Source organism: Lissotriton vulgaris, chromosome 9, assembly GCF_964263255.1.
Source record: "Lissotriton vulgaris chromosome 9, aLisVul1.2, whole genome shotgun sequence".
NCBI lineage: Eukaryota > Metazoa > Chordata > Amphibia > Caudata > Salamandridae > Lissotriton > Lissotriton vulgaris.
The window spans coordinates 1,193,193,665-1,193,219,126 of record NC_141697.1 but is presented as its reverse complement, the minus strand read 5'-3'; the positions used below and the strand labels follow the sequence as shown (position 1 = coordinate 1,193,219,126).

The following is a 25,462-nucleotide window of genomic DNA, read 5'->3' as shown; positions in this document are numbered from 1 at the left end:
GTAGTCTTCATAAAGGTCCTCTATTTGCATTTTTACCTTCTTGAATTGCTCCTTTACTGTGTGTATTTCAATATTGTTTCTAAAACTAAGCAAGTCAGAAACTGGGTTAACAGGGCAAGCAGGTGCTGAGACAAGTATACCGCCTTTCAGGATGATAGGGGCATCAGCCATTTTGGTTACTGTAACGAGTCCCCCAGTGTCTACTGATCCCTTAAACACAAGATCTGTCACACTGACGTCAGAGCTCTGAATGACTTGTAAGGCTTAAGAAGAGTAAGTAGCAGACTTTGGGTATTGAGCAGCTCAACAAGCTGATCTAGAGCACACAAAGGAATCCTTGTTATGCCATCTTGTGCTGTGTATTCTTGTGTGTGTGATGTTTTTTTTTGCTATAGGTGTGTCTTGGAGGAGTCCAACATGGGGGAGCACTAATCTGTGGCAGCAAAGGAATATGCTGGTTTAGACAGTGATTGACAATAATCTTCAAAGTTAACATAACCAGCACGCGAGCAGTGGCATAATGCAAAGTGATTGTGCCCTCTTGTGGAATGTGATGCGGGGCCCGCGTATTTTATATCTCACAGATATTCATTAGCCTTAGACTTAATGCCTCACGCCCCCCCTCCCTACAGAAAGGTTAGGTGCCCCCTCGAGTGATATGAGCACAAGGATACTAGGAACTGGGATACTAGGCAGTTGAGCAAACAAAAGACTGGAACTGCAAGCAAACTATTGGCTGGACAGAGAAAGGGTGCATAACTTAGGAGCAGAAGCATTGAGACGGGGAGCAAATACAAGAGCTATGACAAACAAAGGAATAAGCAAATAGAAATAAAAGCAGGACTAAAAAAAGCAAACAAGGAACAATTAGGAAGAGAGGAGCCCAGGGGCTGCAGCTGACTGTAGAAAAAAGCAGAAATTGAAATAAAACAAAGGTAATTCAGGGCTTGGAGAAAGCTGCAGCAAGCTGCACAAGAACAGACTCTGGCTGAAGCAAGACAAGAACAGGTAAGGAAAATAGGCAATAGGAGATCCAGTTCACCGAGGAACTAAACTCAACGCTCAAAATAGGATCATCAGGTAAAGGCAGCGCATAAGCAGTTCCAGGCAGCATCAAGCCGAAGGCGGAGTCACATGACTGGGCTGCACAAGACTAGTCACAGGAGTGTGCAGTTCCCACCTATCACAAGTCGAAAGAAGAAAGAATCCAGCCCTGAGCAACACCAGGACTACTAACTACCATTGCAAGTATTGCACAGTCATTGCTGAGTGCTATGTATACAGTGTACTAAATTCTAGGATCAGATGTCCTTGGAAGCAAACATACGGTTTCCAGCGAGCCCAAAAATGTAATGGAAAGCAGGCAGAATCCATACAGGAACTTCACATGAGTTTTAGTGGTGATTTGTGGGTTTCCTGCACCTTTTTAGATAATTTATTGGTATTTTTGTAATATTCAGTAGTATGAGTACAGTTATGGCTGAACCTCAAGAATTGACAGTATGGAAGATTTTCTCTGAATCATCTGGGGTGGAAACTATTACATCTGAGCAGGTTATTATGGTCATTTGGTTTGTATTATATTTAGCTTTTAGACCATCCTGCTGTGTATAAATCATCAAGGCTATAAAGGCCAATTCTCATTGACTCACATTGAAAGTGAACTTCAGAAACTGATTCATGCTGTTGAGCTATTTAGCGAATTCAAGGGCTTCTATTTTACTTTCATGCCAGGTGAAAAATATGTCATCAACATACCTCTCCCAAACTCGGATGATAGCCAGAAAGATATTGTTGATGTTGAGTATGAATTTTGACTCAAATTCATGCACATATAGACACACTACACTTGGTGCAAACATACTACCCATTGATGTCCCGTGGGTTGGAAGAAAACAAAAATCACCCTAGAATTCAAAGTAATTGTAATCGTATTTATATAGCGCTTACTAACCCTGATGAGGGGTTGAAGCGCTTTACGCGGGGCAGCATGCTGCTCCGGAAACTAAGGTTAATAGTTAGTTCAGTATTATTTGTTATTGTTTGTTATTGGGATTAGTCTTGTGCCATTCCATGCATTCATTTGTTTTTTATGGTGGACTAAAGTAATAGTGGTCTGCTGCAATCATTAGTGGGCAGTGGAGTGAGCTCAAACACACGGCTGGTGGGATTAATACAGGCGTTAAAGGAGATTAGGGGCCTCATTTATGAAAAGTGACGCATCGCTGCGTGAAAACAGCGATGCATCACTTTTCTTTGCGCCCTCCTTGCGAGACCAATGATGCATCATATTTACAGTATGACACATCATGGCGCAAGGGGTTACAGATACGTCAGTATTTCTGACGTATCTGTATGGCGCAAAAGTGACGCATTGCTGGAGTGTGTCACAAAAGTGACGCAACTCCAGCAATGTTTCCTTTCACATGGGGCAAGCCCCATGTGAAAGGGCCTGCGTCAGTCTTACGCCTGCTGTGAGACAGGCGTAAGAAATTGACGCATTTGTGTCCTAGAAGTAGCGCAGTGAAATCTTATAGATTTCACTGCGTCACTTCTATGACCCTGTCTTGCGTCAGAACGACCCCCTGCATACATTATACCTGGCGTAGGTATAATGTAGCGCAGGGGTTTACAAAGTAACGCATCTACCTAGATGCGTCACTTTGTAAATATGGTGCAAGAAGGCACATTTTTTACACTGCTGGTGCGTCACAAAAAGTGACGCACCGGCGGCGTAAAAGTGACGCACAGCCTCATAAATGAGGCACAAGGCATTTATAGGTTGCATAGGTATGATTTTCAGCAGAAGGAGGAGAGATTGTGATCCTGGAAATTAGTTGTGGATAATTTGCTGAAATAGAGAATAGTCAAACGTGCACATGTCGAGAGTAGTTTGTGCTCAGACAGGAGGCATGCAGAGGAAGGAACGGAAAGAGAGGGACATTTAAAAGAGAAGAAAAAAGGAGAGGTGCCCTCTGTTTTCATTTTTGGTGCCCTGCATTGTTTTGCGCCACTCTCTGTGCCCCCCCCACCCGCTTCCCGCTCCCCGCTTCCCGCCGCCTGCGTGCGGCCACGCCCCCTTCCTTCTGTGCCCTCCCACCTCCCAGCTGATCCGCCCTCCCTCCCACTTGGCCATAAATGGCGACCGTGCAGCGCAGGTGAGTGTGACCTGACCTCAGGACACCCCCGCGCCGCACGGCCACCAGCTGTAGCGTGTGCGTCCCCTCGCTACTGTCCTCAGCCTCGCTGAACCCGCCCCGTCGACCCCGCCCCCCGCCGTCATAATCTGCGTGTGTTTTATTTATTTATTTTCTTTTGTGCTGCCTGTATCGTTTTCCCCTTCTGTTCTGTGCCCTCTGTTTTCATTTTTGGTGCCCTGCATTGTTTTGCGCCGCTCTCTGTTCCCCCCCCACCCGCTTCCCGCTCCCCGCTTCCCGCCGCCTGCGTGCGGCCACGCCCCCTTCCTTCTGTGCCCTCCTACCTCCCAGCTGATCCGCCCTCCCTCCCACTTGGCCATAAATGTCGACCGTGCATACGCTCAGCGTAGACGCGCAGCGGGCGCGCCGATTGTGCGCCGAAGGCGCGCCAAAGGTAAGCCCGTCTGCGCCCGTCCGCGCCCAGCGCCCAAACCCCTGGCCCCCGCAGAGGCCAGCCCACCCGCCTGATGTACACCGCCGCCACCCTCAACGCGCTCAACACCGGCCGAGTCCCGGGATGCCACCGAGCCACCCCGAGACGCACCCACGGACCCTTCAGCTGCCACGCCTGCAAGTTCACCTGCATCCGGACCTGCATCGCACCAGCACCCGCCAAGCCGAACACCTGCAGCAACCACCTCAAGTGCATCCTGCTCAACACCCGCTCCGTCCACAGACACGCCATCGAACTCTGGAACCTCCTCGACACCACAGCTCCTGACGTTGCCTTCCTCACGGAAACCTGGATGAACGACTCCTCAGCACCCGACATCGCCATCGCCATCTCAGAAGGTTACAAGATCACCCCGAAGAGACCCCGTCAAACAGACGGGAGGAGGCATCGCCATCATCCACAGGGACACCATCCACATCACGACCAACACCGACGACACCCTGACTACCGCCGAACACCTACACTTCCAGATCCGCACCGACCCGAAGACCACCCTCAGAGGCACCCTGATCTACCGACCCCCGGGACCACGCACACAATTCAGCGAGGACATCGCCGACTTCGTCAGCCCGCATGCCCTCCCCTCCGCTGACTACATCCTCCTGGGGGACTTCAACTTCCACCTGGAGAACAACAACGACCGCAACACCATCACCCTGCTCGACAACCTCGACAACCTCGGACTCAAGCAGCTGGTGTCCACCCCCACCCACCTCGCCGGACACACACTCGACGCCGTCTTCTCATCCAGCAAAGACATCGCCTTCAACCACGCCACTGGACTCCACTGGACAGACCACAGCTGCGTCCACTTCACCTTCAGAAAAATGACGATCCACCACCACCAGCAACAGGTTGCTCGAAGAAGCTGGAACAAGATCACAGCCGACCAGCTCGACGCCACCCTGAGCCAGCACCCTCCCGCCAGCTCAGCGAACCCCAGCCAGGCCGCCGACAACCTCACGAAGTGGATCAGCAACTGCGCGGACGAACTCGCCCCACTGAGGACCCCGCCCAGCAGACCCGGCAGCAAGAAGGCCCCTTGGTTCACGGACGAACTCAAGAGCTCCAAGAAGAACTGCCGAGCCCTCGAGAAAGCCTGGAGAAGGGAACCAACACCAGACAACATGACCACCCTCAAGCTTGCCACCTGGAAGCACCACCAACTGATCCGCGCCACCAAGAAAACTGCATTCAAGGACCGGCTGGACAACAACGCACACAACTGCAAGGAACTCTTCAACATCGTGAAAGAGCTCTCCAACCCCAACGCCGGAAACAACGACATCACCCCATCGCAAGACCTCTGCAATTCCCTCGCCTCCTTCTTCCACAACAAGATCGCGGACATACACAACCGCTTCAGCACCCAACCGACGCACGCCACGACCGAACCACCGCCCCCCACCACCACCCTCCGCGCCTGGACTCCGATCAGCACCGAAGACACCGTCCGCATGATGAACTCCATCCACTCCGGATCTCCGACCGACCCCTGCCCTCACCACATCTTCAACAAGGCCGACGCTGTCATCGCACCCCACCTGCGGGACATCATCAACACCTCCTTCGACACCGCCACCTTCCCGGAGAGCTGGAAGCACGCCAAACTCAGCGCCCTACTAAAGAAACCTACAGCGGACCCCACCGAACTCAAGAATTACCGCGCCATCTCGCTCCTCCTGTTTCCAGCCAAAGTCATCGAGAAGACCGTCAACAAACAGCTGGCCACCTTCCTCGAGACGAATGGATCCCTCGACCCCTCACAGTCTGGCTTCCGAGCCAAACCACAGCACCGAGACCGCCCTCATCGCTGCCACCGATGACATCCGAGCCCTGATGGACAACGGAGAAACAGCGGCCCTCATCCTCCTTTACCTCTCCGTGGCATTCGACACTGTCTGCCACCGCACCCTAGTGCAGCGCCTCAGCAACGTCGGAATCCAGGAGAAGGCACTGGAATGGATCATCTCCTTCCTCGGCGGAAGAACACAGAGAGTCCGTCTACCACCGTACAAGTCAGAGGCCACCGAAGTCATCTGCCGCGTCCCCCAAGGATCCTCGCTGAGCCCCACCCTCTTCAACGTCTACATGAGCCCCCTCGCGGCCATCGCACGCCAACACAACCTCAACATCATCTCCTACGCTGACGACACCCAGCTGATCCTCTCCCTGACCAACGACCCCGCCGCCGCCAGAGCCAACCTTCACGAAGGGATGAAAGACGTAGCCGAGTGGATGACGACCAGCCGCCTGAAACTGAACTCAGACAAGACGGAAGTCCTCATCCTGGGCCCCTCGCCCTCCGCCTGGGACGACTCCTGGTGGCCCCCCGCCCTGGGCACCGCACCCAAACCGACAGACCACGCACGCAACCTGGGCTTCATCCTGGACTCCTCCCTCACCATGACCAGACAAGTCAACGCCATCTCCTCGTCATGCTTCAACATCCTGCACATGCTACGGAAGATCTTCCGGTGGATCCCCACCGAGACCAGGAAGACGGTCACCCAGGCCTTCGTCACCAGCCGACTGGACTACGGCAACGCCCTCTACGCCGGAACCACCGCCAAGCTCCAGAAGAGACTCCAGCGGATCCAGAACGCCTCAGCCAGACTCATCCTCGACATCCCACGACACAGCCACATCTCCGGACATCTGAGAGACCTGCACTGGCTCCCCGTCAACAAAAGAATCACCTTCCGTCTCCTCACCCACGCACACAAAGCCCTACACGATCAAGGCCCGAGCTACCTCAACAACCGAATCAACTTCTACGCTCCCAAACGCCACCTCCGATCTGCCAGCCACGCCCTCGCCGCCGTCCCACGCATCCGTAGAGCCACAACAGGAGGAAGGTCCTTCTCCTACCTGGCCGCCAAGACCTGGAACTCCCTCCCGACCGACCTGCGCCTGACCCAAGACCACCTCTCCTTCAGGAAGAAGCTCAAGACCTGGCTGTTCGAGCAGTAGCAACAACCCCCCCCCCAAGCGCCTTGAGACCCTCCGGGTAAGTAGTGCGCTCTATAAATGTCTTTGATTGATTGATTGATTGAGAGGTGACAAACAGGTTTTAATTAAAAGACAGTTTTTTTAATGTAGTGAATATTTTTGAGACAGCATGCAATTTCTAGTAAGTGCCATGAGGACACAGTCCAATACGAATTCCCCAGTTGTTATGAATTCCCATAGTAGGTCTAAATAATAAGGAGCCCTTTATTGTGGAATGCTCATTATGCAGAGCTTCCACATCCATACTTAACATGAGTTCTTTTTTTGGATCAAAGCTTATATTTTACAGTATATTCTACGTTTCTTTAACATCCTTCAGAAATGAAGACATCTTTTTGACTGAAGTCCTTAAGAACCATTTGCAAAACCGTGAAAAGGTTCGAGCACTGTATCAATACTTGAGACCATAGGTCTGACCGGAGCGGGATGTATATTGTTGAATGCCATGGCGAGATTGTAAAAGAAAGTGGTACATGGCTGTTTCGTGATGAATAAGTTTGCTTCAGGTTTTGTGATTCAGTTATTGTCAACACCTGTGGCAAAAAGCAATCTTACCACAGCAATCACATCTGGTGTAGGGTCTTTTGTCAACCTCTTCTAAATCCTCACCCTAGTAACTTTTTATGTTGATTTATATACCTCTCAATAGGTAGGATTACATTGCACCATCATTCTCAGCAAGTTTGATAATGATGGTTGTATCCTGGAAAAGTTCCTGGATGTCCTGATTTTCCTCCTAGGTGATGTTCTAGTAGGAGATACTTTTATTGGTGTTAATTCCATCTAAAGGCTAATTAATTCCCTGCTTCAAGGCCAACATCTCATGTGGCATCTCATGGGTGGTTTGCATGAATGTCGATCTTGGTCTCTGGCCTGTGTTGGTAACTCTGCCTGATTCTTTCGCTGGGTCTGTGAAAAAAGCCTTTTCAAATGAATTCTGCATGGGTGGGTGTGCAGGCTTAACATGTATTCTTTGGGAGCAGGCACACAATCTACGACTTTGTTAAGGACACTTTACTATGTATTTGTTAGAGCATTTTTACTCAGACTAACACCATGTCATATTCTTAGTCCAATATTTTCTGGTCCCCTGGAGTGGATCCCTAGTGTGGCATTGTGATGTTGTTTCTCGGTCCCGTCCCACAAAACCCTCTGGTCTTTGCGCCTGCCCGAGGCCACGCAGTGGCCATAAGAGAGGGCGGGCTCCTAGTCTCGGAGGGCTGTCCCGCCCCCAGCAGGCTGTCCAGCTTATCCTCCTCACTGGTTGGAGGAGGCGGCTGGCGGTGAATCTCGTCCGGGGCGGCGGGGAGGGGCTTCCATGGGTACTTAAGCTCCCGTACCCCGTTGGAAGGCCTCTTTGCTGCTCCGGACGCCGTTGTGCTATTCGGGACACTCTTTTCGCTATCGAGGTGAGCGAGGCTTTGGCCTAATCTCCCCCCCCTTTTCTCCGCCTGCTCCCTCCTCCGCAGTCGTGAGCCTGGCGAGGCGGCCCATTAGCGTGGGCTGCTGTGGGGGGGGACGTCCGGTTCCCCGATGTGGTCTCCGTTTCCTTGCCCTCTCCCTCTTTTCCTGCGGGGGGGGTTTAGCGGGTCCGGCCTGTAATTCGTCGGGCCCCGCCGCGGCAATCGAGTGGCCTTGCTGGTGGCGTGTCCCCATGCTGCGTTACTACGGATCTCCTCCCGATCTGGGTCCTTGCGGTCCTCGTCGCCATCCATCCCTCGGCTTGGTCCACTTGGCGGCGCAGCGGCGACGCTTGCTTCCTCAACCTCTTGGTGGTGGGGGGCCCAACCTCTTGGTGGTGGGGGGCCATGAGCCGGTTCCTAAATGTTGGGTAGTTTTCCCTTAGACCCGGCAGCCGCGAGTAATGTCATATCCCCCCCACCCCTCCCACTGTTTCCGGCTGTTCCAGCGGCCATCTTAGGCGGGGGAATTTCGGGTGGCCATTTTAGCAGAACGGTGGTTGGGCAGGCATGTGCGCTCGCGCCTTTCTTTGAACAAGTGAACGTTTACTATTTCATGGCTATTTTACATGGGCTCCGGTGACCGGGGCGTGTATAATTTTCACTTTCAGGAAAACGTGGTGCGTGTCGGTGTTCGGTCCATGTGGGCTCGGGACCCGACGAGCGCTTCAGGCTGTGTTTACATATCTGCTGTTACGCATAATCTGCTTTTGCCGATTTATTTATTGCCTATTTGCCTGTCATTTGATGAGTTGTCACTATACGCCCTGTTCATGTTTGCGGTGCGCGTGGGGGGACCTGGCAATTATTGTGTATGCCCGGACTGCAATGTTTTCGCTAAGCGGTCATTGTTGCTAATCAAACCCGACCGCTCCTCCCCCCCCCCCACCCGCCCGCCGCACGCATTACCTTTGAAGGTACGGCGATGTAACTCTGGCTGATCCGCATACAGGGTAAGCGGGGGAGGCCATCCGGGCACCCAGCCAGTGTGAGGGGAAGAGCGGCGCGCGGCGCGAGGTGTACTGGAGGGGGGCGAGCACGATGCAGGTGGATCGGGCTTGGGGGGGCAGTTGGCCCCAGCTTTTAGGCACCGTGGGTGCCCCAAGCACGGGTTTACCGTGCTTGGGGCGATGTGGCCGTTATCCAGAGGAGAGACTGCCCAACCCTGGCTACCACCTGGGTTTCCCGCGTTCTGCTGCCACCTGCTCCCGTGCAGTGCCAGCGGCGTATGTACTTAATTACGTTTCTTATTTAACTTTCGTCTTTTCTTTAGGAGCCGCTCCTGTGTGTTTTTGGTCGCCTGGGTTAGGCACTGACTCTACCCATGCCATTGGTAGCTTTGTAAGTTGCCAGCCCTGCACCCCCCAATGACAGTGCGGGGGTCCAAGCGCAGGCTAGACCTTAACTTGTTCCTCAGTGTGAGGAGATGTTTTCCTTCCAGGTTGCGCACAGCGCTGTCCTAACGATCCTCTTTCTGTTTTAGGGACGCAAGGCCATTGATGCATAGGGCGCGGGCGTCTGGTAACTTTGTCGTACTTTGTTTTGCAGATTCAGTTTCAGTCTCGCATTCGCTTGCCGCATCTTGGCCCTTTTCAGAGCTTCTGCCAGAACCACCCCCCCCCCCTCGCCAGTGCTAGCGCAAGGTATGTACGACATAGAGTGTTGGCGCTATTTCGGTTTCATGAAGGGGTAATGCCCGCTTCCTGCTGGACGGGTATGGGCGGGGGGACGCCTATCGTCAAAATTGGGTATTGTGTTGGGCGTTTGCTTTCCGGTTACGGCCGGTAGAATGTTTTAGGTCCAGTGGCTTACTCTCCTTTGTTTTACACAGCGCACTCAGTCGTTGGAGCAGCATCCGGGGGCGCCCCCTTAGTCACGGATCTCGTTAGCTTTCTCAGGAATAGTAGAAGAGGTATGTACGTCTTAAGTGTGGGCCTGTACTAAGGGGGGGGGGCTGGTTTCGGCCGGACCCCCCCCCCCATTTGCAATATCCGTTCTCATTTTGTCTACAGGTCCTGAGCGTGCATTCCCCTCCCACCCCCCGCCCTCTTCTTACATGCCTTGGCTGGAGAGTACCTCGTGGGGGTGGAGGGATTGGGGGGCGGCCAGTCATTGGGTGAGGCGTGCGTGCTGTCTTGGCAAAGATGTTGGACATGGTGGCTCATGGTTATCTCTTTTTCAGGATACATTCGAAGGCACCATGGAGAGTCAGGGGTCCCCCTCGCTTTTTACGCAGACGTCCCAGGTTGATGATTCGGGTCTAGGACCTTCCCAGGACCCACAGGTGAAAGCTTTGTTGGATATGATAAAGGCAAATGGGGTGGCGTGGGCCAGTGAACTTTTGTTGGCCAACCCCCCTAAAGCCCCCGGGCCGGCCCCCGCCCCACAGATAACTGAAATAGAAGTGGTAGAGGACCCGGCCACAGTGAGGCCTAAGCGCACTAGGAAGCCGACAGTAAAGGACTTCCCAGCAGAACCCCCCACTAAGACCAGGGCGGCGGACCCGGTCAGGAATGTCATTGTGCACGCCCCGGCATCCCCCCCCGGCGGTGATCCGGGTGTGCCCTCCCTCGCCCCCTCGCCCGGCAGTGCCTAGTGTGGAATTTGCTACCCGGGAAGATCTGGGTAAGATTACAGACTCGCTGGCTTTGTTCATGTCGGAAATCAGAGCCGGTCTGCGCGCTGCCCCTGTGCAGTCCCCTGATTCAATGCATTCTCAGACTGTAGCACCGTTAGTTGCGGCGCCACTTCAGGCCGCAGGGGAGGCGGGCGTGGCTCGAGTGTGGGGGGGATTTTCGGTTCAAGGGGGGGATAATGCTAGTCCCCTGACTGGTGTGGTTGCACTGCCTGTCAGCACGGCTCAAAGGTCTGTTTCCTCAGCGCCTCTTACCCAAGTGTTGCCGTTGGCCCCGAGTGTGTCCCAGGAGGCCCTCTCACCCGCTGCGGCCTCGGCCCTGCCACAGGCTGTGTCCCCGGCCGCTCCTCCCCCCCTGCCAGCTACCGCTTCTGCGGCCTCCCCGTCTTCTGAGGTGGCCATTCCTGCGCCGACAGTATTGATGACTATGGCGCCTCTCTTGTCTGGCAAATGTTCCCTAGCCTGGCAGGTCCCACAGGCAGCGAAGGAGGGCATCTGGCGTAGAGAATTTATAGACATTTTTTCCCTCCTCATGCTGGGGGCAGATGGGGTGGATGTGAGAAGAATGGGTTCCAAGGATGAGGAGAAGAAGGCGCGCTTTCAGTCTTGGCCTGAAAAGACAATTAAAAACTGGCGTCAGGCATTTGCCATCCTGGCAGCGGTAATCACGGAGCGTTTCCCAGATCAGGCGCAAGGTCTATTCCAGTATAACAGTGTCATAATCAATGAAGCTGAAGCCTCAGCCGGGATGGGGTGGTACTTATACGATTGTGAGTTCCGCAAAAAAATGTGTCTGTCCTGAACTGGAGTGGGACCAGGTTGAAGTTAGACTGTGGATGGTACACATGGGTAAAGGAAAAGCTGAGAGTAGTGCCAACAGTGTTGTCCAGGTGAAGAAGACAGAAAATGATAAGTCATTCACTCAGAGGAAAAGTAATTTCAGGCAGTCCTTTCGAGGGGGGCGAGGGGGGGCAGTTTCAACAGGCAGTACGCCAAGAAGAATGTCTCTTCCACTTGCAGGTTGTACAATGCAGGTAATTGCACCTGGGGGAAAGCATGTAGATTCTCCCACGCTTGCAACAAATGCGGAGGTTCCCACCCAGAGTCTTCCTGCGAGAAGCGGTTCTCCTCTGCCAGCGCTGACAATAAGGATAAATAGTGACCCCAAGATCCCATCTACCCCCTTTTCCCCCCTGCTGCGCCCTCCCCTCCAACTCTGCTTTCTGCTCCTTCTGCCCTAGAGGGGGGTTCATTCTCTGTGCTGCGCTGTGGGGACCCCCAACCCCTTAGTTCAAAAGGCCCGTCTCCAGTCATCATCCCCAGTCTGTTGTCCCTTCTTCATGCTTATCCCAATGAAAAGGATAGGGATGTCCTGACCTTAGGTTTCTTGGAAGGTTTCAAGATCCCTTATCAGGGTCCTAGGGTCAGCAGGGATGCTGAGAACCAAAAATCTGTCAGGGAGCTCCCTGAGGTGGTTGACAAAAAGATTAGCAAGGAGGTGGCCTTAGGGAGGGTGGCAGGCCCTTTTCCTTCCCCCCCTTCCTGACTTTGTGGTGTCCCCTTTGGGCGTAGTCCCCAAGAAAGAACCTGGGGCTTACAGGCTGATTCATAACTTGTCTTTCCCAGAGGGGAACTCCGTCAACTCCTGGCTGCCAGAAGCGGCCTGCTCTGTCTCTTACTGTTCCCTAGACATGGCCATCGACTTAGTGAGGAGAGCAGGGGAGGGGGCCTGGCTAGCTAAGGCGGACATTGAGGCAGCCTTCCGCTTGTTACCTGTACACCCTGACAGCCAGCATCTGTTGGGTTTCAAGTGGAATGGGGGGTACTACTTTGATAAGTGTATGCCAATGGGTTGCGCTGTCTCGTGTGCCTTTTTCGAGGCCTTCAGCACCTTCTTGCAGTGGGCCCTCACAGAGGAATACAAAGTGGCAGCAGTGTCACATTACCTGGACGACTTCCTCTTTATTGGGAGGGAGGGCACGCAGGAGTGTCAGGAGGGCCTGGACTGTTTCATTGAACTAGCCAGTCGCTTAGGCGTGCCGCTGGCGCCAGGTAAGACTGAGGGCCCTGCTCAGGTGCTGACCTTCCTGGGGATCGAGCTCGACACGCTCCAGGGAGTGTCTCGTCTCCCGGCAGAGAAGGTGGTTGGCTTGAAGAACGACATCCATGCATTGCTAGGCAGGGATAAGGCACCTCTGGGGGTCATTCAGAGTCTTCTAGGCAAGCTGAATTTTGCTGCTAGGGTTATTCCGGTGGGGCGAGTTTTTGCGAGACGCTTAGCCAGGGCTACTGCCAAGGTCCACAAGCATTATCACTTTGTTAGATTGACCTCTGGACTCAAGAAGGATTTGCAAATGTGGGATGACTTCTTATCTGATTTTAATGGTACAGTGATCTGGAGGTCCCCGTGGGTGGAGAGTCCTGAGTTGAACATGTTCACGGACGCCTCGGGCCGTGAGGGCTTTGGTGCCATTCTGGGAGAGCTGTGGTGCGCGCAGGGATGGCCCAATTCTTGGCGCAAGCATGGTATTACTGCTAACATTACTGTCCTGGAACTCTTTCCCATTGTGATTTCTCTACACCTTTGGCCTGAGACTCTGTCCAACAGGAAGGTTCTGTTTTGGTCTGACAATATGGCGTTCGTGCAGGCAATCAATGGTCTATCTGCCAGCTGTCCGCTAGTGCTGTCTCTACTCCGGGAATTGGCTAGCAGGTGCCTGCGCTGCAATGTTGAATTTAGAGCTAGACACATTGCAGGGGTCACAAATGTCACAGCTGACGCTCTTTCTCGTTTGCAGTTGGATCGTTTCCGGGCAGCTTGCCCTCAGGCGAGAGAGGAGATGACCCCCTTTGCACCAGGGCTTTGGCACATCTTGGAGTGGAGCAGCAATTGAGAGAACTAGGAGAGAAATCTTTAGCGCTGGGCACAAGGAAACGCTATGCGAGTCACCGTGCTACTTTCATTAAAGTCATCTCTGACCTGGGCTTGCAGGCTTTGTCGATGGAGAGTAGAGTTCAGGCATTCGTTGTGTGGGCTAAGAAGCAGAAAAAGTCTCATTCCTGGGTTTGCGGCCACTTAGCGGCCATTAGCCATGAGGCTAGATTGTGTGGGGGGACTGATCCTGCCAAATCCTTTGTGATTAGGGCCGCTTTGAAGGGTTGGGCTCGGGAGGATCCCAGGGTCCCAGATGACAGGTCCCCCATTGATTTTCCATCGCTACAGGCTATGTTACAAGTGTTGCGTGCAGTTGTGCACTCTCAGTATGAAGCGGCCCTGTTTTCTGCAGCCTTTATCTTAGCATTCTTTGGGGCCTTCAGGAGTAGTGAGCTGGTGGCCCGCTCTAAGACAGATATCTCTGGGGATGCGCTGGGACTGGAGGATATCGCTTTTGTGAGTGGGTTGTCCATCACGCTGAGGCGGCCTAAGACAGATCAAGCTGGAAAAGGGTCTGTTATCAGGCTCTCCCCCCTTGGGGATCCCCGTTTTTGCCCGGTGTCGGTCCTACGGGCCTTCCTTGCTATGCGGCCTGCTGGCCCGGGTTACCTTTTTGTACATGCTGACCTCAGCCCCTTGACTAAATACCAGATGGACAAAATCATGCTGGCCTGCCTGGACAGGTCTGGTCTGTTGGTACAGGGGAAGAAGTTTTCTAGCCATTCCTTCCGTATAGGGGCGGCCACATCGGCCTTCCGTGCTGGTATGCTGCCAGTTCAGGTTCAGTCTGTTGGGCGCTGGGAATCAGCTTGCTATAGACGTTACATTAGGCCTTTATTCCACTTATGTTTTTGATTTTGTGCTTTGTTTGCTGTGTTTTGTTGTGGCGTTTTGTTTTATTTGTGATTTACTCAATAAACACCCTTGAACATATTGCGTCTTTCTTTGACAGGTTCACGTGTATGAGTCATGGGGCATTCTATGGTCGACAGATTGGCGCGATGGGCAGTGGTCAGGCAGTGGACTAGTACCTTCACGAGTATAGACTGTGTGTGGTGGGGTTTCCCGGGCATGCGCTGGCATAGCTTACTCTTTCGGCTTCGGGAGGCCCTTGCCTTGGGTGGACCACCTCCCCATCACTTGATAATCCACCTGGGTGGCAATGACATTACGTACTTGGGGAAATCCACTCTACTGCTTAAAATGAAGACCGATTTGGGCATCATCAGTGGCCTTTTGCGCGAATGCGAGGTCTGGTGGTCCGAAATAGTGCCTAGGAGATCCTGGCGGGGTGCTAAGTCCTGTGAGGCAATTGAGAGATCTAGGAGGCGGATCAATGCGGCCATGAAAAAGTTCACCCAGCGCAGAGGTCTAGGCTTTATCAAACATGACATGATTCAGGACAAAGTGAAGGGTTATTTCGAGGATGATGGTGTTCACCTCACGCCCGTAGGCTTAGACCTCTTCCTGCTGGACTTGAAAGAAGCACTCATGAGCAAAGGTTGCAGGTAGCAAAGGTAGCAATGGTGGGGGGGCCTGTGCGGCAGCGGGTACCACCGCACAGGCTGTGGCGGAGTTACTGGGCGATCCGGAAGAAGAGAGGTGCAAACGATGTACTTCAGCGGGCACATAGGGGTGCCAGAGCCTAATCTGTAACCTCATGGGAGGTGCAGGAATTCGTGTCGGCGCCCCAGTAGTCCTTCGGGCGGTTGTGGGCCTGTGCAACAGGGGGTTTGCCTAGTCACGCCCCGCAATGGGCGTGTCAGTATTTATATGTTAATTGTACAGCAGTTGGGTGGTTCGCCACTGTGCTGTTTGGCTCAACAGGCGGGCAGGTGGCGAGAATGCGGCCTGCCCGGGATTGCCCGTCAGTTAAACCACCATCATTACATATGTTGTATGTAATAAACCTGCAGCAAATTTTTCCCAAACCTAACACGTTGTCTGTGTATCATTTGCGGGTTTGGGCATGTGGGGGGCGGGGGACTTCCTGTGGCCCTGATGTGACTATTTTTGTTTCCCTTGCGTGGCCTCTGCCTCTGTACAAAAAGGCTGGAATGAAATTGCTATGGAAGCTTAGCGGAGCTATCAGGGGAAGCAAGCTATATGTATGTGGCCTACCCCAATAAATAGGGTTGTTGTGTTGGGAAATTTGACAGACGACGGAATAGGTATGATTAAATAAATAAATAATGCATATTCCGTCATCTGTCATCTTCCTCCCCTGCCGCATCTCGACCCGCCTCACCTCGCTTACCTGAGCCGGCCGCTGCTGCAATGAACAGTTCAGTTTAGATACACTGTATATAATAGTATTTTATGTGGATTAGGGTGACCACCCAATTCCAGGTCATTAAGGAAACTGTCTCCAGTTCTGAACTTCTCACCTGCAAAACATTGTTTTAAGTTGGGCTCGTCTAATTAGTTCAGCGAAATACAAAGCAAGACTATAACACACAAAATACATAAGGCTGTCACATGTGAGTTCAGGACTGGAAACATGTCAGTAAAGTGCAGGACTGGAAACCGTTAGAATAAAAAACAAGATACTGTAATTAATACTGGTTTATGTCTTGTTGAAAAGGTATTATCAGTTTAGGTGCATAGCACCAAGTGAATAGTGCATGGTTCGTTGGGTCCACATACCCAACATAAACTAGCTATAATCAAAGGGACTGACAAACCTGGTAACCATAGCACCATAGACAAACATAGAATCACAGAGTGTACGGAGTGCTCCCTTATCCAATAAAATAAACAATTGTTTTCTGTCTGTCAAACTCAGGGAGGCACCCAAGTAAAAAAGTAAAAAAGTGAAATATCAAGATGCAATTTGAAAATATAGCTGGTATAACGGACAACAGGGCCACAGTCAAGGCTTACACTGCCGATCAAGCGGATGAAATATATTCTTTAATTAAGGAAGTACGTAATATGGATGCCCATGGGGTTATTTTGTTTTATTTCTCACAGGTTCGCCCCTGATGAAGGCACTTTGGTAGTGCCGAAATGCATTGGGCTCTCTCATAAAATGTATAATACTATGCATTGTAAATCATAACATGAACTTGAAATGTTAAGATCACACTGATTGTTATTGTGGAACATTATCGTCAATTGAAATATGTTGGAAGAGTATACATGAAATGAAAGATAAAAAAGAAGCGTTAAAATAAAAAACAAGATACTGTAATTAATACTGGTTTATGTCTTGTTGAAAAGGTATTATCAGTTTAGGTGCATAGCACCAAGTGAATAGTGCATGGTTCGTTGGGTCCACATACCCAACATAAACTAGCTATAATCAAAGGGACTGACAAACCCAGTAACCATAGCACCATAGACAAACATAGAATCACAGAGTGTACGGAGTGCTCCCTTATCCAATAAAATAAACAATCATTTGCGGGTTTGGGCATGTGGGGGGCGGGGGACTTCCTGTGGCCCTGATGTGACTATTTTTGTTTCCCTTGCGTGGCCTCTGCCTCTGTACAAAAAGGCTGGAATGAAATTGCTATGGAAGCTTAGCGGAGCTATCTGGGGAAGCAAGCTATATGTATGTGGCCTACCCCAATAAATAGGGTTGTTGTGTTGGGAAATTTGACAGACGACGGAATAGGTATGATTAAATAAATAAATAGTGCATATTCCGTCATCTGTCATCTTCCTCCCCTGCCGCGTCTGGACCCGCCTCACCTCGCTTACCTGAGCCGGCAGCTGCTGCAATGAACAGTTCAGTTTAGATACACTGTATATAATAGTATTTTATGTGGATTAGGGTGACCACCCAATTCCAGGTCATTAAGGAAACTGTCTCCAGTTCTGAACTTCTCACCTGCAAAACATTGTTTTAAGTTGGGCTCGTCTAATTAGTTCAGCGAAAACAAAGCAAGACTATAACACACAAAATACATATGGCTGTCACATGTGAGTTCAGGACTGGAAACATGTCAGTAAAGTGCAGGACTGGAAACCCTGTCAATGAATGAGAGTAGGTGGTCATCCTAATGTGAATATCCTGAAAATGTGGCATGGGTTCAACCTTTCTGAAGAAATATTGAATACTCCGATATAAAATAATACATAATGTATGTTTTAAGGGCTCTACAAGCTACTGAGGCCATGCAGCGATATAAGGTCAAAGAGTGAGATTCTTTAAAAGTTCATAAAACTCCGAGGTTACCTGCAATACCCTTTTTAGGTCTGATCTAAAGACTGCTTATTTTTGCTGTTTCAGGTTCCCCCGCCCCCCCCCCCCCCAAAAAAATGTGTTACTATGAAGGAGCTTTTAGTCATCAGTCTTTATCCATTGAGCTGGCTCAAATTATGTTTCCCAGTACAAGGGTAAGCATTTTCAGACACTATCTGCTTTCCCTTTGACTGACTGCAGTGTGCTATTACACATGGACATAACAACCTAAACAAGCATTGGCATAGCCAATAGGCCTCGCCTTTGGGACCCTATAAGGGGTTAGTCATGCAACACAGTATCCTGTGTGCTGTGCTGCCATGGATTAAAGCATTGCACGCACATGTTTTATAATATTAGCTTGTAAGCAAAGCACAGTTCAAATTATACCATGGACACTTCACAGCCAACACCAGACACATAACATTATCTTTTGTTACCAATCAATCAAGTTGAAGTATATAAGTATTTGGGTGTCCTCTTTGATGAGAAGGGTAACTACCAGCCACAAAAAATGGATATACAACGGAAGACAAATGCACTGACTGCAGCGTTTAGAATCTTACAGAAGTCACTTAGTAACATCACATATGGGCCACTTCTGAAGATTATAGGGGCAAGACTGCTACCAACCATCACCAATGGCAGTGAAGCACTAATGGGAAAGGATACTGAAATAATAAATAAGGCCTTATCTAAAACATATAAGGCATTATTTCACCTCCCACCGAATGCCTCGTCTGCACAAATTAGACTGGAGTTTGGATTAACCAACCAATTATATGCGAGACAGGGACATTTTATTAAAACCTGGAATCGGATAAAAAATGACCATGATAACCAGATATCACAGCTATTATGGAAAGAAAGAAATAACAACGTAAAATCAACTGCATGGAATTATCTTAAGGAAGCGATAGATGAGTTTGCAGTCAGTACAATTTGGGAAAATACGATAACAAATGCTTCGTTCAAAAAAATAATTAACAGAACTACAAACCAACTGACCCTAGTAAATGAGGGAAAGGGGAATAGAACTGGCAGAGGGAGAGTGTGATGTACAGTCCACCCTGGTCTTGTTTAGCATAGTTCTCTCAGGTGTTACATCTTGGGTTAAAGGGGGGTTATGCCTCGAGGCTTTCCAGTATCACCTTGATTCACTCAGAGCACTCATAGGACTTTAGTACTGGTGAAAGGTATGACACTTTCACAATGATAGAATAACTAACACGTATACTCACCGCTGCAAGATGGCAAGACACAGCGAACCTATGCCAAGCATGACGGAAGCCGCCAAGTCCACGATCAAGTGACAAGTCGAGACTCCGAGGAGGAGGATAGAGAGCAGGGAAATGCACAGCAACACAAAAAAGCCAAAATGTAATCCAAAGAGCAATGTCAGTGTTACAGACAATAGGTCTGGAAACTGAGGAACTGCATAGAAAATAAATATCAAAGGTGGGGAATGGGCAATGATGAAAGAACTATGCTGCAAGCAGAATGCCAGTGCAGCACAGAAAGGTGTTAGGCAGCTTAAAATAGCCGGACGTATAAAAATTTAAAAAAAATTAAAAAATTTAAATAAAAATAGCCGGACGCCTTCATGCTGTTCTAACCCTTGACGCAGGCTGGCTTGCTACTCACAGCACCCCAGCCGTCAAAGGCTTGTCCATCACAGTATTAACCAAAGGTACACACCTCGTGCTGATTCTTAGGATCTCATTTTATGATAAAACAATAATGGTAAACATACATACATATGTGAATAAATGGGTTTTTTTTGCCAAATTTCCTTTTTGTTTTTCTCAAATGACACTGGCATTTTGCTTCTTCCTATCACAGGAGGACAAAAGAACAGCCCAGTTTTGCTGTAGACTAGACTCACTATAAGCAACTGCAATTTACTAGCATACTTGCAACACAAATCGTAAAAAGAATCTAATAATATCAATGAATACCAACTCTACTATTCGCTGATGATACCCTCCTCATCTCTAAGTCCCCTGTGGGTTTACAGAGCCTTCTGGTTAGCTTTCAGTCTTTCTGTACCAGTAGGAGGCTTAAAATCAATACGGACAAGACCAGATATCTGGTATTGAATCGCCCCAAAAAGCTTCGACGCCCACCTGTTCTGAACCTTGCACCCCTAGAAAGGGTCAAGGAATTTGACTATTTGGGCATCTGCCTATCCGATACCATGCAGTGGAGCCCTCATCTCCAGAAAATGTTGCGGAGCCGTAAGCCACAAAAGGGTTGTGGGGGTACTTCTTAAAGAGCAGCGCTCGTCATCATTTAAACCAATTGCCCCAGTGTTAGATATCTACAAGGCGAGAGGAGTTAGCGCTGCCCTTTACGGGGCAGAACTCTGGGGATCCAATAACATCGACCACCTATCCAGATCCGAGAACAAATTTCTGAAGGATTTGATGTCCCTCCCTCAGAGCACCCCGACGCTGCCCCTGCTACTTGATATGGGCTGCCGTTCAATTAAAGACCAGGCACACCTCCGCCCGCTATTACTGTCCTCAAGAATATTTACTGGCGTTGGGTAGCCAGCAAAAGTAGCTCCAACCCCAAACAAAGCAGGACAACCATTGAGTTCCTTAGGATTAAGGACGTGGCTTTTTATGCACCTTACCTTGACTTGATTTTAAAATCTTCCAATAGGGCTTTGTATTTTAAGTTTAGGGTGGGCTTGCTTCCAGTGGGCGAATTGACTGCTCGCTGGAATATTCCAGTGCAAACTTCACCCTTTTGTGTATTTTGCACGTCTAGAGTGGAGTCTGTTGCCCACTTCTTATTCGAATGCCGGGCCTATAAATCCCCGAGATCAAGGTGGTTAAAACCACTATGCAGGGAGCTAGGTACCAGACATTACATAGTAGCTTTGCGAATCTTGATGTCTGACACCCGGCCCTTGTATGTGTGTGGCTTTTCTAAATTCTTGGGATGGGCTTGGTCGATCAGATTCAAATGGCTTAACGATATTGTTTAATTGTGGTCATTTGATTTAGACCTATTTATGTATTTTACTGAAATGTATACTATTTTAACTGATCAGTTGATGTATTTTACATGTTGTGGTTTTTAAACTGTTGTCTTATGTAATGCTTTTAAAAGATACCTTTTATCGAAATAAAGTTAATTGACTGACTGACTGAATAATATCAATGTAGAAAGTACTTAATTTTACTACTGATTGCCAGCACTCTGGATATTTGGGTGTCATAACAGTGTTTTGTAGTAGTCAAGACATTTATTGAAAGTTGCATATTGACTAATTTTCATTCAGCTTTGGCACTAATCCTAGAGAACATAAGCACAGAAAATCATAGTAGTAAAAGTGCATTTGCAAATATTTATTTTGAAGCCACGCCCCCTCAGCTCTGCAAAGGACATTTGAAATAGTTGCATCTGACTCAAGAGGAACATCTAGTAACGCCTTGAAGTGACTGTAGCTTTGTGAAGTAATTTGGATCTGACTCAAAAAGGACAACTAGTAACCACTTGAAGTACTGCAGCTTTGTGAAAGTTTTCCGGCTATTATATCTGACTCAAGGGGGACATCTAGTAATGACTTGATGAACTGCAGCTTTGTGATGACTTCAAGCTGGAGCCTCTGACTCTAGAGGGACATCTAGTAACTACTTAGGGTGCTGCAATTTCATGAAATGCTTTTGTAGTGTTGTACCTGACTTGAGTAGAACATTTAGTAACACCTTGAGGTCTTCAAGCACCTGTTTCTGACTTGGACAGGATGAACAAGTAACATCTTGTGGCACTACAGCATTTTTAAGGTCTTTTCAAGCAGATACTTTTGACTGGAGAAGGTCTTGTGGTAAAGATTAAGAGGTACTGCAACTTTGTGAAATACTTTTCAAGCAGTTTCTTCTGATTCAAGAGAGACATCTAGTAACGTCTTGAGAGCCTGTATCCTTATTAAAGACCTGAAGCTGTTGCTTCTGGCTTGAGAGAGGCATTTAGTAATCCCTTGAAGTACTGGAGCTATGAGGAAGCCAGAACTACTGACTTTTCCAATGCTTATTTATGTATTGTAAGTTTTACAGCATTTCCTTGGACAGTAGTGACAGGCACATTGCTATACTGGATTCAGTTAGGGATTTATTCTTGTCAAGGGCAGGCTTATTTCTAGTTGAGGGTGCTAGCACAGAGGGAACACCCCTAAACTCACAGTGGATGTAGTTAGAGAGCTTAACTATGTGAAACAAATATCACTATTTATACAATTGCACCATTTAATGTCACTGTTTTCACCAATACAGCGTTTAATACCCCAATTCCATTTAAATAAGAAATTGTCACAGATAGCTTCCCAGGAGTAATAATAGAATTCTTAATGGATACTAAACATTAGCAAACCTCCTTCCAGCATAGGTGTAAGACTACAGAAGGGAATTTGTCATTCTTTGGGGTAGATTTACAAACATTTTGTGCTGGGTTAGCGTCACAAAAGTGATCAGGGAGGCTTAGTGACGTAACGGGTAACTTGTAATAAAATATTACAAGTGACTAGTTACATCATTGGTTTATTAGAAGTGTGTTCTAGCAGTTGTATGTAAAAATGTCAATAACAAAAATATCATCAGATCTAAATATTGTGGTCTAAGATTTCCTATAATCAGCTTCAGTGGGCAGATAATTTTGTAAACAATATATAGGACACTTTGGGCTTCCTTGTGCCGCCGGAACGTCACTTTTTGTGACGTTCCATGATGCAGAAGCCTGCGTGATATCTATCAGGCATCATTCACTAAGCCACTTTTTTGGGCTTATTGCTGCCTGATTAATATCGGTCCCTTTAACGCAGTTTTCTGCATTAAAGGTGCGTGCAATGGGCTGTGCTGGGGGCGTTCCCCAGCAATATCCATGGCTTTTTGACACTACCTCAGATTTACGGGAAATTGTAAATCTCAGGTAGCAGCAAAAACTCACGCCTCCCCAGGGAGGAGAAATATCTTTCTTTCTCCTTGTTTTTCCTTTTTCTATGTGTGCTGCATTGTGCAGCACACATAGAAAGAGCAAAAGCCTCTTCTGATTATTTTTGTACAGGAAGGGTTCCCTTCCTGTATAAAAATAATCATTCCTGCAACGCAGGCACCCTTGCACCATGGTGCAAAGGTGACTGCGTTGGTGCACGGCAGCCCATTGTGCGCCGGTTCAGGGGAAAAGGATAGAAATTAGTCGTATCTGATATTCCTGCCCATTTCTTTTGCCGTAGAGCGCGCCGCAGGAAGGCCTGCGGCGCTGCCCTGTGGTAAAACCTCATAAATGAGGCCCTATATTTTTGACAATATTTTGGCAGAAAATTCTGGTTCTCTTCTTACATTAGAACGTTTCTGTAGTAAGAAAAGAAAATATAAGTTTATGCATTTACTAATACATGTACCGCTTTACAATTCGTTCCACTTTTATCTTTCAGCATGTTCCTGTCACCCTCTGGGTGCGACAAATACAACATTTAACCCAGAGTGGAAGTGTCACTCAAAAACCGGATTCTGTTTTTGCAAACCTGGTGTGGCAGGCCCACACTGTGACAGATGCATGATGGGATACTGGGGGTTTGGAGAACATGGCTGCCAGCCTTGTGACTGCTCTCGCAGTTGTGACCCAATCACTGGACAATGCCTGGACAGGTAAACTAATAGGTTGCCAGAAGTTAACAGATGCTATATTCTCCTTTTATGTTTAACCACTTATCCACAGTTTTTTAGATTAACTGTGATTTTTTTTAATGGGGCAGTTTTAACACTCTTTTTTTAAAGTTTGAAAATGCTTTATTGAGAATAAAAATAAACACTGTGCAATTACATCAAATAGAAACAATTATCAGTAAGACAACGTTTTTTAATTGTTTTTTTTAATTTTGCTGCGATGTTTGAAATGGTTCTGTACATCATACACACATGCATATATAAATCTTGTCATAACGGTGTAATTCTTAAAATAAAGCCTGTGCTTTTCATTGTCAAACTGATACACAGAAACGTAAAATGTGTGTGATATAAAATGTGTTTTTTTAACAAAAGGGTTCTGTTAGAATACAGCAGAAATATCCACAAATTGGGGACTTTTTTGTCACCAAGTAAAGCCCAGAGGGCATCTTTTCTCTAACTCACTTATTCTTGAATTAAAAAATGTAAATGATGACTCCAGCTTGAAGCAGTAGTCTTCCTTGCCAAGTGCTTCTTTTCATGGATTATATCTATAAGTGCTGTCAAACCATCCTGCCAGTACAACACATCAGGCGTTAGACTAACGCATTTCGGTGTGGTGCTCCGCATCATCTAACTGAAATGAATTGTCACGCATATGATGCATTCAGCATAGTGTCTCAGTTGAAGACCGCCTTAAACTGTTATGGAGTGTGTGGCAGCTGGGAGCGCGCCACCCGTGGCCTGCGCGTGCTGCTCCCGCAGGCTTGTGGTGATCGCAGTTGAGCTATGGGCTGCTAGCAGGCTGACTGATGTGCTACAATGTATCTTATTTTGATGCCGGTGGTGCTGCGGGGCTCTCTGAGGCAGGATGTAATGCAAAGTCTGGCAGCAGCGCCGCGGGGTGGACATCACCTCTGGTCCTGCTGCCATAGCAGGAAGTTCGTGAAGAAGGTAGCTGGATACTGGTTTGCGGGACTCCGTTGCCGTTCTGAGCGCTGCCTGCTGCTTGCACAGTCCCACCTGCGCTGTGCCTGTAATTATGGCCGTCACCCACTGCAAATTAATTATTGCCGTGCAGAACCTGGGAGAGTGGACACCACAGTCAGTGTCTGGCCCGGTTGTGCAGCGGCCGTCAGGACAGACTCTCTTTGTGTGGTCAATGATTGGACTTAAGACTGGGCAGCCTGGACTAAGGAGGCGGGCGGCAAACCAAAATGATTGTCACCTGCAGGGATCAGTGGCTCGCGACCTGATGAGCCTCCCTGCTTCCTTGAACCCTTGCACTGCAGACTACTCACTGATGCAGTCACACTACCTGCTATTAAAGTGTGTGCCAGCCGTGTTACTACACAAATTCCAATGGCAGGGCGCGATCAGGAAGCTGCCGCTGCCTACATCCACATCCCTGCAATGCCCTGCAGCTCCCACGCAGTGGTGGAGGTACTGAGGCAGAACCGGCTCACTGTGACATTGGCTGAAAAGGAACAGTCAGCCAACAAGAGCACTTTCGCGTACCCCTATTGGCCCCCTAACAGCACCGCACTTTAGCCTGCAGAATACCTTTCACTAAACACTTGCACACCTCCCCCTCTCCCCGTGGCCTCCGTACAACACTGCATCTGGATGGTAACGCCACTTACGCTGAAATGAAGACGGCTGAAATGCCAGAAACCGGTCCCCGGTAGCTTGTTTCCTTCCCAGTATAAGAATTGGCTTGGTAGTTTGGTCTGCCCTGTTCCCATGATGCACTGGGCCAGGGTCAGACTAATTTGCATATAGCCAAGCTCTGAGCTGGGATGGTGCAGTGAGCTAAAAAACGGTGATGGATCAAGCCCTGATCTTTGGACTGGGTAAGAGTGGTCTGCTTAATTCAGACACTCTGTTCATCACCACCCCCTTTTCTGA

At 49.1% G+C, this 25,462-nt stretch overlaps 1 protein-coding gene across 1 annotated transcript in view; it reads left to right on the top strand.

The window, feature by feature from the left end:
* LOC147693022 (netrin-4-like) overlaps positions 1-25,462 on the top strand; it is a 168,887-nt gene that overhangs the window by 106,684 nt on the left and 36,741 nt on the right. The window contains exon 5 of the mRNA XM_086939264.1: positions 23,323-23,536. Coding sequence (XP_086795390.1) covers positions 23,323-23,536 — 214 coding nt within the window. The remainder of the gene's footprint in view (positions 1-23,322; positions 23,537-25,462) is intronic.